The sequence below is a fragment of the Bolinopsis microptera genome, chromosome 11 (assembly GCF_026151205.1).
Source record: "Bolinopsis microptera isolate Bmic1 chromosome 11, MBARI_Bmic_1.0, whole genome shotgun sequence".
NCBI lineage: Eukaryota > Metazoa > Ctenophora > Tentaculata > Lobata > Bolinopsidae > Bolinopsis > Bolinopsis microptera.
Genome location: NC_087082.1, coordinates 9,194,826 through 9,213,459, shown reverse-complemented (window position 1 = coordinate 9,213,459; position 18,634 = coordinate 9,194,826). Strand labels below are relative to the sequence as shown.

At 40.7% G+C, this 18,634-nt stretch overlaps 3 protein-coding genes across 3 annotated transcripts in view; 1 reads left to right on the top strand and 2 right to left on the bottom strand.

Moving 5' to 3' along the window:
• LOC134823043 (YTH domain-containing family protein 2-like) overlaps positions 1-11,696 on the bottom strand; it is a 67,487-nt gene extending 55,791 nt beyond the window's left edge. The window contains exon 1 of the mRNA XM_063834388.1: positions 11,670-11,696. The gene's annotated coding sequence lies outside the window, so the exon portion shown is untranslated. The remainder of the gene's footprint in view (positions 1-11,669) is intronic.
• LOC134823042 (uncharacterized) lies at positions 140-18,489 on the bottom strand. The gene is made up of 9 exons (XM_063834387.1): positions 18,390-18,489; positions 17,821-18,029; positions 17,466-17,549; positions 16,860-16,930; positions 16,398-16,700; positions 12,457-12,567; positions 4,382-4,521; positions 4,027-4,185; positions 140-1,447 (listed from the first exon to the last, which is right to left on the bottom strand). Exons 2-9 carry the CDS (start codon positions 17,951-17,953, stop codon positions 736-738), a joined length of 1,713 nt encoding a protein of 570 aa, XP_063690457.1. The 5' UTR covers positions 17,954-18,029; positions 18,390-18,489; the 3' UTR covers positions 140-735.
• On the top strand, positions 1,910-3,269 carry LOC134822971 (crustapain-like). The gene has a single exon (XM_063834263.1). The coding sequence runs from the start codon at positions 1,916-1,918 to the stop codon at positions 3,173-3,175; it is 1,260 nt and encodes a 419-aa protein (XP_063690333.1). The 5' UTR covers positions 1,910-1,915; the 3' UTR covers positions 3,176-3,269.
• Positions 18,490-18,634: the final 145 nt, after the last annotated feature.

Sequence of the window (18,634 nt, the reverse complement as noted above, 5' to 3'; positions counted from 1 at the left end):
ATATTGTCGATGAATGTCATTCGATAAACGTCATGCAATTGATCCATCAGGATTTAAATTCAATTCTGATATTTGATTACGAAGAAAAACAAATATTCCCGCCCAATAATAGTGAGTATTAATACAGTAAAACAAGCAGTGCGATTGCAATATATTAAGTTATTGATTTAAATTGTAAAAACTATGAATTGGTTAAAAACGTTGAATAAGTAATTAATTAGAAGTCATATCACAGTTATATTGTTAGAGGGTTTAAGGTAATATTGATATTATTAAATCAATATCACTGATTATAGCTAACCATGCAAGTAAAATAACAAAATTGTCATTTTTTATGCATTCACAAACGATTTCAATGAAACCGCTTCATTTAAATTTGATTAGCAAAACCATCAAATTGTCTGTTTAAATAATACAAATACATTAATGTTACAACAAAAAATGTAAATTGAAAACTATCACAAAGTTTAGACTAAACTCGAGTGGGACCAGGGGTAAAAAAATGTCGACACAGCTGCAGCTGTAGGGATAGTACATGTATTATATATTATTATGAATTTGATTTAGTTGGTACGAAATTATAACTGGCGATAAAAACAATTCTGAACAATTCCAATGCATTATATTTTGTTTAATTTCAAATGTAAAAATTCTGACCATTAATAAAATTGCGAATGATTAAAATTGCGATTCAACAGCGCGTAAATCAAGATAGTTAAACATCCACGTCAAGAGTTAGTTATAAAGTTTCATCCTACCGAACATGTGCAAGTAATTACTCCTTAAATTAAGGAAACCGAACTGCTCCTCACTGAACACAATTACGAAACCCTCTGCCCACTGCCACTTCCAATGAGGGTCGCCATCATTTACCATCATCTCGCCCCGGAACACTGTCTGACAAACACCAGGAGGCTTCACCGCGCATTCGCAGTTTCTAGGCAACAGAAACGTCTGCGGAGGACGATTCTTCAGGTCGTCCAATTCTATGTAAGTCACGTGATCCTTCTTTTCCACCTCCTGAATACTTGGCTTTTTCTTCCAATTCCAATCAATAACCTTGATACTCTCCATCTTAGCTCTGAGAGCAACAAGTCCGGTAGTCACGTGGCCATCTGACGTAACTTTCCTGCACAGCAGATAAGGCAGTCTCTCAAAGCTCTCGTAAGTCATGTTAACTATCTGGTACCCACTGTGGGGCATGAAGTCTCCCACGTACAATCCGTGCTTTATCAGGGTATCTTGTAGATCAAACTCCGTTACAGCAGGCAACATGCTCTGTTCCTTCAGGGCCACGTAGGAGAACCCGTAAGCCAGGGAGATGGTCAGTTTGTCCAGAAGGTCGTGAACAGTGAATCCTATTTGGTTGTTCTGCAAAATACCCTGGTCTATTACTCGCGATTTGTTGACCCAGTTCTTAAGGTGAGATTCTGTGTGGTCTTTGTGCCTGACAGAGAAGATATCGTAAAATATGGTTAATTATGGTTGATTTGTACTTAATTTACAAAACATTTGAAAGCATGCTTATGAAGCTAGGACTAGGCTTTCTAGTTTCTACACTTTTCATTTTTCGGTGCAATCGCTCCACAATCCACATATTGCAGTTGGTTCAGAGAATTTCGCAATTTTGAAATCTCTAAATCTCTAAAATGGTGTAATAATAGCGACCTTACCACTCTACACAGGCTTTATTACCATATGGTGACCTTAGACTCATAGACTGCCTTTATTAAAGTCTAAACTCAGCGCTTGATTTTGTTAATTTATACGTAGCACAGTACAGAAGGGTGTCAGATTTTTTAACTAAATTAATTAGCAAGTAGAGCACAAAGAAGTAAATTCAGATTTGAAAACCTAATCTTATAAACTTTGATTATATAAGGTGACGAACCTAAAGTCATTTAATAGTCCAGCCATGAATTTGAAAATTGTGCTTTTGACAGCCCTTCTTGGGATCTCCTTCGCAAGCTTGAGAGCAGATTTTGACGGATTTTTATCCAAGTTCGGGGAGCACTACGACAACAAAGAAGTGAGAGTGCGATACAAACTGTACAAAGAAAGTAGGGACGAGGTGGATAGCCACAACAGCAACCCTGACAAAAAATGGGACATGGCAATCAACCAGTTCTCAGCGATGACGAGCGAAGAACGCAACCAGTACCTTGGCCTACGAAATGAGTCAGAGTCGTTGGATACGGAAGCGCTACAATTTGAGCCAGAGAATCTTCTAGGTAATCCTGCATCAATCGATAATGTAGCTCTGGGATTCGTTACTCGCCCAAAAAATCAAAGAACTTGCGGTTCTTGCTGGGCTTTCGGAGCTATCGCAGCGTTTGAAGGCGCTTATGCACGTGCAACTAAAGTGCTGAAGTCTTTCAGTGAGAAGGAGCTTCTTGACTGCACCTACTCGAACAGGGACGGGTGTGAGGGTGGTTGGTACCAGGACGCCTGGGGCTACATCCAGAGACACCGAAGAATTGCTGCGCTGAAAGATGCACCCTACGACTACGCACAAGACAGGGAGTGTGATTATGGGGGTGAGTTCCAAGGACGTGTTCCTAATGGCATGAGAAATGCACGATACGAGAGTTACTACACAGTGGCACGATCCGACAGTGAGTTGGAGAGTGCGGTGGCACGTGCAGTTGTGGCAGTTGCCATGATAGTGGAGAACGATTTCTTTAATTACGGAAGTGGTATCTACGGAGGTTGTTCCACTTGGAAAGCCGTAGGACATGCCGTGACCATGGTAGGATATGATAAGGACTCGTGGAAGGTAAAGAACAGCTGGGGAAGATACTGGGGAGAGGGTGGGTATGTAAGATTCTCCCGCAGTAAAAACAACAACTGTCGCCTCGCTGAGTACGCAAAGTTTCCAGTGGTAACGTTTGTAGATCGCAAGCAGACAGACGAAGCTGACCCTAAAACACCACGAACCAGATTACCGAACGCATGCGGGTGGGGTGACGATTACCCCTGCAGTGACATGAACTGCAACTACGGCTGTAAGAGTGGCACATGTTGGGCCCAGTGTAACGGTATCTGTGTCATCTCGGGTGCCACAGAACGGTGTGCGGGCTGCAAGGAGTGGTGCTATGTTGATGCCACGTGCTCTAAACATGAGGATTGTTTTGAACATAGGTACAAATCATGCAACAGTGCCTGTTCTCTTTAGATTAACTTTAAATAAACAGTTTACTGTGCTTGTTCTCTTTAGATTAACAGTGCTTGTTCTCCTTAGATTAACTTTAAATTTTGACATTTTGAAGAATATTTTGCTAACGAGTCTTTGATATGCCAAATTTATTGTTTATAAATAACAAAATCAGGGTGGCAAAAAATAATAGTGATCAGCATTCTCTTATATTGTGCAAGCCTGGTTACAACGTCACGTACAAGCCTGGTTACAACGTCACATACAAGCCTGGTTACAACGTCACGTACAAGCCTGGTAACAACGTCACGTACGTCGTACAAGCCTGGTTACAACGTCACGTACAAGCCTGGTTACAACGTCACGTACAAGCCTGGTTACAACGTCACGTACAAGCCTGGTTACAACGTCACGTACAAGCCTGGTTACAACGTCACGTACAAGCCTGGTAACAACGTCACGTACAAGCCTGGTTACAACGTCACGTACAAGCCTGGTTACAACGTCACGTACAAGCCTGGTAACAACGTCACGTACAAGCCTGGTAACAACGTCACGTACAAGCCTGGTTACAACGTCACGTACAAGCCTGGTTACAACGTCACGTACAAGCCTGGTTACAACGTCACGTACAAGCCTGGTAACAACGTCACGTACAAGCCTGGTAACAACGTCACGTACAAGCCTGGTAACAACGTCACGTACAAGCCTGGTAACAACGTCACGTACGTCGTACAAGCCTGGTTACAACGTCACGTACATACAACGGAAGATCTCTCTCATCTGATTTTAGTCCGATTTATATGTTTAAAAAAGTCAAAATGTAAAAAAACTGCCACAAAAAAAAACGTACCATAAACAACTTAACTTACTTCTGATCATGACACTGGATAGAAAAGCCAGGCTGTGGAGTCCGAGGTGCGTTCTCGTCGAGCTTCCTCTTGTTGAACCGCTTAACTGAGATCTCACATCTGTGACCGGTTCTTCCAGTACTCGGCAATTTGCAGTCCGCTACTATCTTATTCTGTCGACTGTGAGGATTGATAGTCAAGAATCAAAATAAGTTGCAGTTTTGTACTCGAAACTTGTCAAATATACCTTCCGAGAACATCATTTTATGAAAGAGAGGTTTTTTTTCGATGAAAGCAATTAATCTGATTAAAGTAGATGAACTGCAAATCGAACGGGCGAATATTTCAGGCGAACAAAATTGAGAAGAACAATCACCTGAGTTTACTAAAGTTCGAGACTTTGTCCAGTTTTACAGAGAATATCTCAGTTTCAATTGGATTACCTCCGAGACTATCTTTGTTGAATCTATCGATCTGTATATCCGTCGCTACCAAACACCTGCCTTTGAACGCTACCTAAATTTTAAACAACTCAAGTACGACTTTATAATTCTAGATTCGTTTGTGGAAGCAGTTTTTGGCAAAAAAATATTGACTGAAGGACCGAAGTGAAAAATTGGGTCATCAGGAGTTACAACTTAACTCAATTGAACCTAGTTAACACAGTAAACAGTGCACTAGGAACCGACCGGAATGGGCTTTTGGCTGCCGGACCGGATCTTGCCGGATATTAATTTACTATCCGGTTAGCCGGATTCTGCCGGACCAAAACCGGAGTTTGGAGGGTAAAATATAAGGCAGCCGGAACTTGCCGCAAAATTTAAATGAATATCCTTATTTTTAGATATTTGTCATTATCATGTGGAATCACACAATAAGATAGTGTTTACAGTCTAACTAACAGTTCTCGTGCCCCACCTAAATTTTCGAATAATTTTTAGCTAATTTTCGTACAATTTTCAACCAAATGAAAGTCATAATTAAAATTCTGATAGGCGAGCAGCAAGCTGCAAGTTGACTGAGCACTTGTTGCAACGTGCATACGGGGTTCTGCATTCCTCTGAGTAGTATGACCAGACCGATGATGTTTTCTGGTTAGCAGTAGACATTATAGCCAAGGGTAATATATCAAATCAACGATCTACAAGCAGTACGTAGTAACGAATTACGAGAGCAGACAAGATGTAACAAGAGTAGACAAGTTATTATCAAGAATGACTTGCAATTGGCATATCCTACCAGACCCCTTGAGTGCGATTGCTCGTGTGAGACACAGTTGTTCCCTTTTTGTCATGCAGGCCTGAGTATCAAAGCACAATAGTTCCCGATTCACGACACAACTGTACCTTTTTTAGCATGCAGGCGCACTTAATCACTGGTTAATTCCAATTAAGCGACACAGTAGTACCCCATTCAGGGCACGGGGGGGGGGGGGGGGGGGGGGGGGGGGGGGGGGGGGGGACTCGAGGCTTCCCCTGGTAATGCAATCTCGGAAGGCAGGCCTCCCCTTTGCAACACGAGCTCGGAAGCGGGAGCTCTCAATACAGGAGGTAAGTATCGAGAATGAGTCGACTGTCGGACCTTAGAAAATAAGGCTCCTAAAAATAAGGCTCCCAGATAATAAGGCTGGACAATTAGATTACCAGTCTGCAGGACTAGGACTATATCTCATTAAACTATATAAAAAATAAGTATAACGAATAAGGAAAAGGAACGGGAATGAAGCCAATACCAGAAGTGAAACCCCACCAAAGAATAATTGATCCTTAGGTAGACCTGGTGAAATAAGGTTACTGAACTGTAAGTATGAGAAAAGACGGAAGGAATAAAGGAGAGAGGAAATAATGTTATGTGAACATCATCAGCAGATACCTGTAACACCTGTACCGGTTTAATGTGCCAAGACCCCCTAGCAATCACTCGTCATGGTGATCACCTGTCCACGTTAAATGTGATGTCAAGGATGTCGCTGACATCAAGTATACTGTATAGTGTATTTGTACAGAATACACAGTGGTCCACCAGGCTATAATTGAACCAAAATCGAGTGTCATGAAATTCTGTTTATTTATTTGTTATTTATCATAAATTATCAGCCGGTACATATGCTAAAGACGATAATTAAAAATATTTCAAAATGTGGAAATGATGTACGATAAATATCAACGATTTTTTTATACAGTCCGAAATTCAAGCAATTAGCAGTAAAAATTGGCCTACATCTGACTGGATATTCATAAAGCAGTCTATATATGCATTTACTTACTCTTGTTGTTGCTGTTGTACGTGTTGAATACCTGTCTAATGAAAAAAAATTCATGTTGATATCTATTTTGGTTGATTTTTCATTTACCCTCAAATTTTAGACCCACTTTTTAACTAAAATTTTGGTTTTAAAATAAAAAAATGTTAGGTAGTGCGCTCGAGTGCACCTAAACCACCTATGGCATCCTAAAGTTCAGATAATTATCTAACTAGCCATAAAAAATTCAACCTGGGACAAGCTGGGACTTTTTTTAAAATCAGCCACGCCCATATTTGGTCCCAATTATCCCATTTATGCAAAATCACCTTAACAAGCTCAAAACCATGCTTTGGGGTGCTTTACTTGTAGCTTATAGTCTCCTGAACACAAATATAAAGTTTTATCAAAATTTGAAAAAAATTGGCTGAGTTATGAGCAAAATACTATATGACCATATTTGGGCATACGCGCCAATTTTGATAGATTTTTATAGATTTTAGCCCATAAATTGGCCAATTATCAATATTTTTGGATGAGACAAATTTTATATGTTAGGTAAGCCTATACTTCACATTCTCTATGAATATCAGCTCAATATCTACCTAACTGTGGATTCTGTGTTCAAATAATGGCAAAAAATGAACAAAATTGCCCATATCTCAGTTCGCGACATTTGCGAAACTGATTTCGCTCAAAATAATATAACTCAATAGGGTTTCAATATTTTTTAATGAAATTTTCAGAATCAACGTAGAATTGCCTAAGGACCTTAAGTTGTGGAGTAGAATTTTGAGTCAGGCCTTTTAAACAAATTTAGCGGCCAAATTCTAAAATTTTCAGGGTATTTTTGGAAAAAATCAATTTTTTGATTTCTCATTTTCAGCCCTTCTGGTATATTTTGAGGTCTTGTAAGTGCTTTAAAACGTCTTTTTGGGCGAAAATACTCCAGAAAACATCTCCTGAGACAACAAAATGACCTAGAAGGGGTCTATTATAGCCTGACCCCCCTTCGCGGACCACTGTGGAATACTAGGTCGGTCTTTCAGAAGCTTTCTGAATTTACTCTTCAGGAGTCTGTCATTATAACATCTTGAAAGAAGTGTCCTATAAAGGGTGTAATGTTGGTAGAACACAGAAAAGAATCAAGGTCAGAGATAATGGAAGAGTAACGAAGGACCTGACCGTAAAAAACATTATAACCAACAGAAGAGGAAATATTACTGTTAGGAAAGGTGTACATGACCACAGGAAAGTTGAAGTCATCAAGTTTGTTGTAAAGCTTGGTGGCGACGTGTCCGGAGTTATTCATCGAGATGTTGATGTCGAGATAGTTTACAGGGTGTTTCAAAAATAATGTCCTGATTTTAAAAAACAATAAAATTTTTTATAAAGGAGCAAAATTCCCATTATTGGTTGCCATTAGTTCATAAAGCTTACAAATTTAATCTGTTAAGCTCATTTGTTCCAGCGATTCAACTTTGTTAGTTTTTTTGGCTCTGTTCCAAAAAGTCGAATTTTGAGAAAAATGGGGTTCACAAAAGAAACAAAACTCGATATTGTGAAGACTTATTGGATTTGTGGAGGCAGTGTGACAAGTGCTAGGCGTCTGCTACAGAAGAAGAACAAGTCTAAATTCAGCAAACTTGATGATAGGACAATACGACGTCTTGTAAAGAAGCTAGAAACTGATTGTACCCTGATTAAGAACACGCGTACGGGTAGGCCGAAATCTACTCTTTCTGAGAAGAATATCAAAAGGGTGCAAAGAAAATTGGAGAACAGTCCAAGGAGGTCAACCAGAACACTTGGTAGGGAGCTTAAGTTATCGACAACTTCTGGGGATATCTCAAGAGTAAAGTCTATAGCAATCCAGTCCCTAAAACAACCGCAGAACTTAAGCAGAATATCAGGAGAGAGGCAAGGAGAATACAGTTGAGCACGGTGCAGTCTGCAGTAGACAACTGCCTCACCCGATATCAACATGTGCTCTCCAATAAAGGACGATGGTTCGAGCAGATAATAAATTATTGAATCAAATTTTATTGTGTTTTATGATTTTTTGATATATTTGTTACACTTACAACCAAAATTTGAAAAGTTATTTCATTTGTACTAAATTTGACAATAAATCAAAAACAGGACACTATTTATGAAACACCCTGTATATTATACAGATATACTGATATAGTCCTACTCCTGCAGACAGGTAACCTAATTGTAAAGGCAATAAACACATACCTTTGCTGTGACTCAAGGCAAATCACTTACGAGTACGACCTTTTGATTGTTGAATTCGATAAAAAGTTCCTTTGAGATCCTTGCACCTCTTAATATTGCTTCTGCGGAACAATCCTTGATCGATATTAGTAGAATAATCTAATATCCGAGCTAGGTACATGTTCCTAGATCAGAAAACACATACCTTCGCTGTGAGTGTGACGCAAGGAATTAAACTGGAATTAAACTGGAATTAAACTTGAAATTACCAAGGAGAACACTAACGGACTCGTTTTGGCTATACATCAATTCATAAATAAGTTCATATATAAAACAAAAGCCGAATAAAAGTATGAAAATAAAATCTTAAAATTTAACCGCGTTACAATATCACGAAGTGGAAATAAAATCAAATATAATAATTTAAATGCTAATAGAAATTCTGGATGTGTGCATAAAAGCAAGTCCAAGGAGATATGTTAGACTACATAAGTTGATGGGACGATGAAGGAGATGAGTAGGGGACGTGAAGCGAGGATTAGGACTTAATCATAGGATTTCGAAGGTTTGAAGAGTCTGTTAGGTGGTGATTGCTAGGACTTCATAGGAGGTGATAACTAGGACTTCTTTTCAGGAGGATGTCGAAGGTGAAAAGATTCTGTGAGGTACTTTCCAAATTCAGTAGCATGGAATGAGTTCATGATGGCCCCATATTCTTTGAGCATTATGAGGCTTTTAAGGTTGTCTGAGAGGTTGGACCGGAGGGAGTTGTAGCTGGGGCATTCATTTATAACGTGGTCCTCGGTTTCAAGGATAGGTTTTTCAAAGAATGGTAGTTCTTCGAAGAACCGCATGACGTCGGTGTCTGAGGAGCAGCAAAAGCGACATGTTTTCAGTGCTGTGTTGTAGCGATCTCCAGTGTAGCGACCTTTCTCAATCCTCAGATCGTGACTGCTAGATCGAAGTTTTGCAATGTTAGCTCTTTTGACCCTGCATGGGAGCTGTAAGTACAGTTCTTCACCAAACTCAGCTTTGACCGCAGTGTAGAATGACATTTTAGGCTGGTTGTGAAGATCCTTCTTCCAGTGGTTGACAAATGTTTCGTGTATGTGTTCACGAGCCGCAAGGGTGTGGGGAAGGGTGGGGCTTAGCGACAGTGCTCGTCTTGATGATAGTAGACCATGCATCATACCAGGTAAGGTTCAGACTTCAGTTGTTTCTGTTCCTGAAATGTATGGTGCAAGAGGGTGTTCACGTTACCTACTACCGCTTGTGATGCTCTACAGAAGTAGGCAATACATTGAGGGAGGACGGTTACTGTCCAGGGGGTTCTACCTGTATCTCCGTAGCAGAAGTTGTTATTTGCCTTTTTGTGGACACCCAATATCCATTTAAGAATTTTCAAGTGAGTAGTTTCAAGAGCATCTTTTGCTGCTGCTTTGGGAAGACTCGCTTCTTGATTTTTTGAGAGGATGGCTTTCACGATGTTGGTTGATGGCAGCCAAATAGGGCATCCATATGTGGCCACTGGCTTGACTAAGCTATCAATGAGTTTTAGCATCGTGCTAGTGGTAAGGGCTCTCGTGTCAATAGTTCGTCTCAGAGAGAAGAATGAGCGAAGAGCTTTCTTCCTAAGTTCATCGATTGCTTGCTTGAAGGAACCGTTCAGGGAGAATTGGATTCCTAGATAGCAGTATTTTCTGACGGGTGCGATGTCCAAGTTGCCTAGTTTGAAGCCGTAAGCACATTTCAGTATTCGTGAGCTTGTGTTAAAGACCATCACGCTGGTTTTGTTGATATTCACAGACAGCTCCCACTTTTCAGCATAGTCATGCAAGCAATTGAGCAGTGACGTTAAGTGACCCAATGAGCCCCACTTCTAGTTCTTGTCAAATTAGCTTTTGAATTACGACCCAATCATGAAGTATACAGTATAAGGTGTAGGTTAACGGCGAAATACAGCTACTTTTAGTTCCTTAAAGTCGTAGGTTTGGAGGAACACGGCTACTTTTAAATAATGAGATGGTTTTCTTAATCTTAACTTACCGTGTAAAAATGTAACAGGATGAAGTAATATATATGTCTTTCTTTCCCAAACAAAATTAAATGATATTAATTTGAATAACCGTCCGCAAATGCAAATTGATACGAGAATGAAATCGGTCGCTCGCTTTTCCCATATGTCCTAAACATGCTTAAAAGCATAAATTCACCAACACTGATCTATAAAAACCATTTTTCTCCAGAATAACTAAACTATTTTCCCATCCGAATTGGACTTAATGCCTTTTCTGAGGGAATTGCGGACTTACTGCCTTTTATCAGGATTGAATTTAACCGATTCCTCTCTAGAAAGGCAGTAAGTCCATTTTTCCTCAGATAAAGTCAACCCAGAAAATACAACATTTCTATATTTTTGATCATATCTTTGCAGTATAATTATGTGAGCCTCCTGTGCATTGCAAGTATGTAATATTGACGAAAAATGGATAAATTTCTTCTTAAATATCGAATATATTGAAATAATTTGTACAGCAAATCAAAAAAATGTTTCAATAATTCACACAAGGGGGACCCTTGTGTTCAGGTTCAAAAATGTTGAAAAGAATATTTATTTAAATTTTTAAATATTGGTACCAAAATTTTTTGCTTGCTGAGCTGATAACGACCACATAAAAATCTTTTCGATATAACTAAAACTGTGGAAGTTGTAGGCCAAAAACTACAAAAACTGCAAATAAAGTGGACATAACTTGATTCATAGCTTAAGTTGTAAAGAATCTTCTCCTGAAAATGTTAATAATACTACTAATATCTCAAAATTTCGTAAAAATGGACTTAATGCCTTTTCTCAGGGAACGGCAGTATATACTTCACGACAATCTGTTGTAAGCCTTCCCTTTGCAACACAAGCTCGGAAGCGGGAGCTCTCGATACAGGAGGTACGTATCGAGAATCACTCAGACCGAAAATTTTTTCGAAGTTTTTCTGAAAACCACTTTTCTCCACGTTTCATATGCTACCCTGTTCATTATTAGCCGAAAATATTTTTTTTCAAAGTATAGTGAAAAAAGTTTGATTTCTCTTGGAGAATTTCTCTTTAGACTCTTAACTTGCGAACAAATTGAAGCAGCAAACTTTAGGCTAGAAACTTTATTGAATTGAAATAATCATTCCACGTAACAACGTCTTCTTCAGTTCTCAAATTATTTGTTATATAGTAGTGTTGAAAGTATTAAAACAAGTTAAGAGTCTAAAGAGAAATTCTCCAAGAGAAATCAAGTTCAAATGCGACTCATAAATATAGCCGCCTTGAACTATAGTGAAAAAAGTTTTGATTTTTAGGGATTTGAGTTAAAATGTGACAAAAAATATGCATTTCAAGACTTTAGAAATACATTTTAAAAATGAAATATCCGGCAAAATTTTTGAAACCGGAGCCGGAGCCGTAACCGGATATTGAGGCCGGATATCCGGCCGGATCCGGATTCAGCCGGATATCCGGTCGGTTCCTAGTTGCGTTGTCCGTTACCGGTAACTGTCTAGTTATCACACAGTCAGACAGTTACTGATTAGGTTTGGAATTTGGCTATCAATAAACTTAAAGGTCGACGTGTCATGCGCTCTGGCGAAGTTTCTTAGTAAAAACATACGGAAATCGAATTTCTGTAGCTTTATATAACAATCAGATATTTCCGAATACTATTACTATTTCTATTTTCAAGCACCAGCCACCAGATAATAATGTTAGACGAATGTTAGAATTGGGTGTGTATTCCCAAATACATATTTTTAGGCTTATATGGCTTATTTTGCCAATCTTAACGAAGAATATGACTAGACAGATTTTAAAGTTAAGGTAGGTATATTGACGATTTGGTCCCGGGATATATTTTAATATACTTCAACACGTTCAGCCCACCACTCTCCTTCACTTAATTAGTGGATGGCCACTTATCTTTAAAATAATCCTAAAAAATGAAAGTAACCTGAAGTAGACCCCCGCCAGGAACACTACACCTCATGAAGTAGCCTTGAAGTGCTCCATAGTGGAAGTGAACGTGTTTATACACTTGCATAGCGTCGTCTGCTTCAGAAACCTGGGATAACATTAGTCGGGTAATCCTGTCTTAACAAAACTGTTACGTATGAGGTTAAATCGGGACAACCAACAAGTTTGTGGGACGTGGGTGAAAATAGGAAGTAATTAATGAATGGATTGCGACAGCTTTTTCTCTGACAGTACTCAGTATACACTATACAGTATATACTATACAGGGCTAGCTAAAAAAGGTAAAGTTTTGGCAAATGAACTCCATACATACATACATGTTACATGGTAAGGTCTCCTCCTAGTCGTTGGAGTGGCCTGCATCACACACATCGCGTTGGCGTCGTAACATATGTCTCCACTGTACACGGTTGGTAGCCAAAGCTTCTGTTGTGTCGTTGTCGATGTTTTCAACACCTGTAAACTTAGCAGCATCTTCGAGTACGCAGGACTTCCAGTTCTTACGGGGTCTGCCCCTTGACCTCTTTCCATACTTTGGCTTCCAGTTCAACAGAAACCTCGGTAGTCTAGAGTCTGGCATTCTAACTACATGTCCATACCAACGTAGCCTGGCAGCACTGATGAAAGTCTCAACTGACTTGATGCCAGCCCTCCTAAGAACTTCGTCGTTGGTTACATGAAAGAACCATTTAATCCTAAGGATCCTTCTCAAGGAGGTTTGATGGAAAACCTCGAAACGTTTCATCTGCTTTTTGGTGGTGTTCCAGACTTCAGCTCCATACAACAAGATGGTGAGGACAGCAGCCCTATAGATCCTGATCTTGGTTGGAGTCTTTATAGTTCTGCTATTCCAAATGTTCCAGAGCTGATGAAAGGCGCCATTAGCCTTCTGGATACGGACATCCAGGTCTCTGTTGATTGTCCCATCCCCACTAATAGTTGCACCCAGGTAGACAAAGTTGCTAACCTGCTCGACGGGTTCACCCTGAACCGACAGCTCAATACAATCATCCTTGATGAAAGGTCGCTGGGAGGCGCACTTGCTTACAGCCATGCATTGGGTCTTCTTTGCATTTATTCTGAGCCCAGCGTAGGAGCTGTAATGAACTAATAGATCAGTTGATTCCTGTAGGCCTTCCCCTGAGTTGTCCATAATAGCCATGTCATCAGCATAATCGGTGTCCAGAATGACCTTTTCCTCGACCGTCTTCATCTCTTTCTGCAGCACTGCGCCTTGACTGATGATCTTGTTGGTCTCAGCCAGAAATGCAGAAAAGTTTAGGCAGAAATTAAAGACAGGAGGTGCTTGAATGTCACCCTGACCTGTGCCTGAGTTAACATCAAACCAGTCTGTCAGCTCCCCATTAACCCTCACGGCACTCATGGTACCCCCAAAAAATGACTGAAATATTCTGACATATTTTTCAGGCAGCCCATAGTGTCTCATACTGCACCAAATAAAGTCCCTTCTGATAGAATCGAACACTGCCTTGAAATCCACAAAATTAATGTAAAGAGGAATGTTAAACTCAAGACAGTTATGAATAATAGTTCGGAGAGAATAAATCTGATCAATACATGAGCGGTTCTGTCTAAATCCGCACTGATTCTCCCTGAGGAGACACTCCATACCAGCATGTAACCGCTTAAGAAGAATCATCTGAAAAAGCTTGGATGCTGTAGACCTTAAGGTGATCCCTCTGTTGTTCCCGCAGACTGAAGTGTCTCCTTTCTTCCCAATAACAATGATCACACCCTTTAACCAATCTTCAGGAACAGTCTCTTCTTCCCACACTTTCTTGAATAGACACTCTAGTTGATCAACTAGAGCACTCGCACCATACTTCAGTTGCTCGTTAGTTATCCCGTCCACTCCTGGGCTTTTGTTGTTCTTAAGCTTTGTCAGGGAATAACTAATCTCGTCTCTGGTGGGTGGTCCATCCGAACAAGAGAGAGAGTTAAAGTGGGGTTGGGGTGGTACTGTATCAAGGTCGGCAAGGTTGACACTTGATGATGGGGGGTTCAGAAGTTCAGTAAAGTGCTCCTTCCACCTATCCCTCTGCTGTTGGGGATCCGTGATCTTCCTACCGTCCTTGTCCCGGACACAAGATGCTTGAGGCTTCTTGTTCTTACCAGAGATCTTCTTGATATTTGCCCATACCTCACGCTGCTGACCTTTGCTCGCTGCTTCCTCAAGATCAGTAGCTACTCTAACTGCCCAGTTATTGTCGTCTAGCTTGCTGCTTTTCTTGACTAACTTATTAAGTTTAGAATACTCTGACCTGTTAGTGTCCGAGTTTGGGTCTTTGCGCTTAAACTGTGCCCGCTGAGTCAATAAATCCTTGGTCTTCCGTGACAGGTGTTGCTCCTTTGCCTTCCGGGGTCTTTTGCCTAGTACCTCCAGTGAGACATCAGTGACGGTCTGACTGAGATTACGTCACATATCCTCGAGGTCGACCTCACTATCCAGACTTGCAAATCGGTTTTGAAGAGCCACATTGTACTCTAAAACCGTAGTACTATCCCTCAGGCGCTCAATGGCAGGCACATTGGGCCTGTTGGCGTTGATCTTTGTCACTGACTGAAGTTTGATTTTCAGCAGTCCTAGAACCAGATAATGATCGGAGCCGATGTCTGCCCCGCGACATACCCTAACATCAAAAAGTGACCAGGACGAAACCGCTTTCCAATGCAGATATGATCTATCTGATTGACGGTGAGCCCGTTGGGGGACCGCCATGTTCCCTTGTGAATGTTCTTGTGCTCGAAGAGAGTTCCCCCGATGACAAGCTGGTTCGTCGCACAGAAATCCACAAGTCTTGTCCCGTTGTCATTTGATGAGCTATGGAGTGATTCCCCACCGATGACCGCTTCACTTCCATATCTGCCTGATGTTACTTTTGCATTAAAATCGCCGAGCAGTAACTTGATATCGTGACGAGGTAGCCCATCAAATGTATCTGTGAGTGTCCTATAAAACTTATCTTTCTCACTCTCCTCTGCACCCTCAGTTGGAGCATAGGCCACAACAACAGAGATGTTGATTTGCTTACTATGCAGCCTAGCAGTTAAAACTCGCTCCGATGTGGGAGTGAACGATATCAGGGAGTTTCTGATTCGTTTTGAAAGACTGAGACCGACTCCCTGTCTCTTGATCCCGTCGACTCTACCGGAATGGATGAGTAGACTGCCATTGTCCAGTAGAGTGGTGCCAGATCCAGGCATGTGAGTCTCGGTGATCCCCAAAAGATCCAATCTGTACTGATCAATGTTTTTACTAAGTTGGTAGAGCTGTGTAGATGAGCTGACAAGAGATAGAACGTTCCATGTTCCAAAACGTAAAAACTGTTTGCAATAATTTACTGGATTGGATTTGTTGGAAGCAGGGTCAACATGGATGATCTGTTGACTAATAAATCTGGTCGGATGACGAGTACCCCCTCTTCTCATCAGGCGACTGGGGTCCCGTAGGCTTTGCCCAGCCTCCGTCATGCTGGAACCATCCGTCCTTGAATTGGAAGTAGCACTCCGTCCATTTGATGTGTGTGTTGTTTCAGTAGCGTTGTTATTTGAGGTGGAAGGGATGCTGGCCCTTCGCACCCGATGAACTGCATGCAGTCCTAACGAGACAGATGTCCCGGTTATATTTTTCGACCTGTACTGGTCTAGAGCCGCAGTGTTCTGTTACCGTTCACCTGTTTTAACTGGAATCACCCAGAACAGGCTACTAAGCTTAACAGTGGCACCTCGAGAAGGGTGTGGCTCTTCACCACGCACTACGGATCTTGGGCTCGGAGAGGTTGTGTAAGACACTTCACGAGCCCCTGGAGTTTGGAAAACCCCTTAACCACCAATGAACTCCAGACTATTATTATTATATCAAATAAACTCCAATATCCTTGTTTAACAAAACATTACCTCAAGACCGAGTTCATTGCGACACAAGTCCCTCCAGACCCATTTCTCCTGATAAAACCGGTAGAAAGTACCGCACACACGTGACACCTGGCCCACATCCCTTCCAGGTACCCGGACCAATATAGCTTGTAACAGCTCGTTGGAGAGGTCCAGGATAGGTCTGGAGGGTGAAGAGTGGACTACTGGGGAGGAGGTAGAGGGCTCACTGTTTGGAGGGTGATTTGTTGGGTTACCAGATGAGAGAGAGGAGGACCGGTCCACTGAGCATGTTTTGTGACCTGTTATCCTCACTGGCACTCGTTTCTGAGGATTACATACCTTTAATTATGTGAGTACTGAGAAAATACAAAAAACTCTGACTAACCGTTAGGTTACGTAAGTTGTATAACATCTGGCAAGGGTAAAATCAGCCTGAAGTTAATATGATTGAACTGTAAATAAGATGAGATCAGTATCACCAACCTTGTTAAGTTTCACTTCTCGGAGGGTTTCTAATAGTGAGATATCCTCATCAGAGGAACTTACTTCTTCAACTGGGTATTATAAAGGCATAAAATACACAAAGTAATGACGCAGTTGACGCAGACTAATCCTTTTGGATGGAGATCTCGCCATATTGTAAGATGTATGTAATATATACACTGTTTTTGTGAGTAAAATATCAATCATCAATGAAATTAATTTTTCACATTCACGTAATCAGTAAACGATGACCACATTGTTGGTCACGAAAAGAATTGTCTTTAGCGGTCAATGCTCTTTATGATAGAGTGCATTACGTAGCCGATAACCTAACACGTCATTTACTATTCAGCTAGGGTATTAAGGTTAATCTAATATTATATAATAGATATGCATAGGAAATTAATATTATTCAGTATACAGTGAAACCCCGATTTACCGCGGAGTTAGGGGCAAAGGCCAAAGAAACATCCGCGGTAAATCGGGGTTTTGTTTGGTTTACATTATGTATGTTTAGCCCTATTTGGGGGAAAGGAAATGGCTGCGGTATATCGGGGTTTGTGGTAAATCGGGGCGCGGTATATCGGGGTTTTACTGTAGTACTACCTGTTGGTGGCTTGCGTCGCTTCCTCAGTCTCCTATCTGAGCTCCTTGTACGGTGCACCACCTCCCCAACCTTCCGGGCAGTGTCTGAGGGATGTCAAAACCCAGACGTTAAAGGTGATTTATTTCTTATTAGAACCAATTAACACTATGACTGAGATAAAATAATCAATCCAAAGAAGGAGTCAATCTGAGGCTATGAAAACAGTGTGATTGAAAATGATTTGTGTACTGTTTGCTGTATAATGAATGACCACCTCTAATTATGATTAAAAAACTGCATTGCTAATATTACGTGTTATTATTCTTCTCTAAAGGTCGGCTCAAATGTTTCTGAGTGATATTGTCAAGTAATAACCTTGATTTTCCTTATCTTCATCCTGGGAATCTTTAAATGCGGTCGTCACAGAGCGTTTACTGTCATCGTCCTCATTAAAGCTAATTTCACCATCTCCAATACTTATTTCGTCGTCACTGGTGTCTACCTCCATTTAAAACTAGCAATTCTATTTAAAACTAGCAAATGGATCCAAGAAAAGATTTTAAATGGATTGTTGGGTAATTGATCTGAAACGAGTATCTTTTCGGGTCTAGTTTATGGGAATGGCCAAATTTGGGACAATGTCCAAAGAATGAAACTTGAAACGCTAAAAGTTGGAATGTAGTATGCAGCAGTTGGCTCACACATTGGCAATGATAGTGGGAATTAACGAACAATGGCCCACAGTCCAGACTGTAATTAACCCTTTGTGGTGGATATTATGGACAATCACAAACAACATTGGATATTAGCTACCCTACTAGGCTAACTGAAAATGTGACGCAATCTTCGTGTATTTGCAGTTTGTACCAAACTATCGCCGTATCAAATTTTGTATCCCAGAAAGATGCCGACATCGTGCCCTAACTACAGCGAGTAAGACGTACCATTTCGAGGCTTCCAACTAAGATGGTAGCCATTAAAATATTCGATATGAATGAATGGATTTTAGGGCAACGTAAGAATGCAAGAAACGTCAGAAATGCCCGGGAATTCTAAAATGCGTGTTTTAACGCGCGGTAAATATGTTGCTGTGCGCGCTTTTGCGCGAAAATAGCTTTATCTTCATCACAAATTAAGATTAAAAACTAGCAATCTCCAGGGATATTTTCTGATCTCGCGCACTTTAATT

Excerpts from the sequence above, each read along its gene's own strand:
- LOC134823042 (XM_063834387.1), bottom strand. The coding sequence starts at position 17,953 with ATGGAGGTAGACACCAGTGACGACGAAATAAGTATTGGAGATGGTGAA. Across the intron at positions 17,550-17,820 it reads TGAAGATAAGGAAAATCAAG|ACACTGCCCGGAAGGTTGGG; the intron begins GTTATTACTTGA and ends GACATCCCTCAG. Across the intron at positions 16,701-16,859 it reads GAGAAGTGAAACTTAACAAG|AAACGAGTGCCAGTGAGGAT; the intron begins GTTGGTGATACT and ends TGTAATCCTCAG.
- LOC134822971 (XM_063834263.1), top strand. The coding sequence starts at position 1,916 with ATGAATTTGAAAATTGTGCTTTTGACAGCCCTTCTTGGGATCTCCTTC.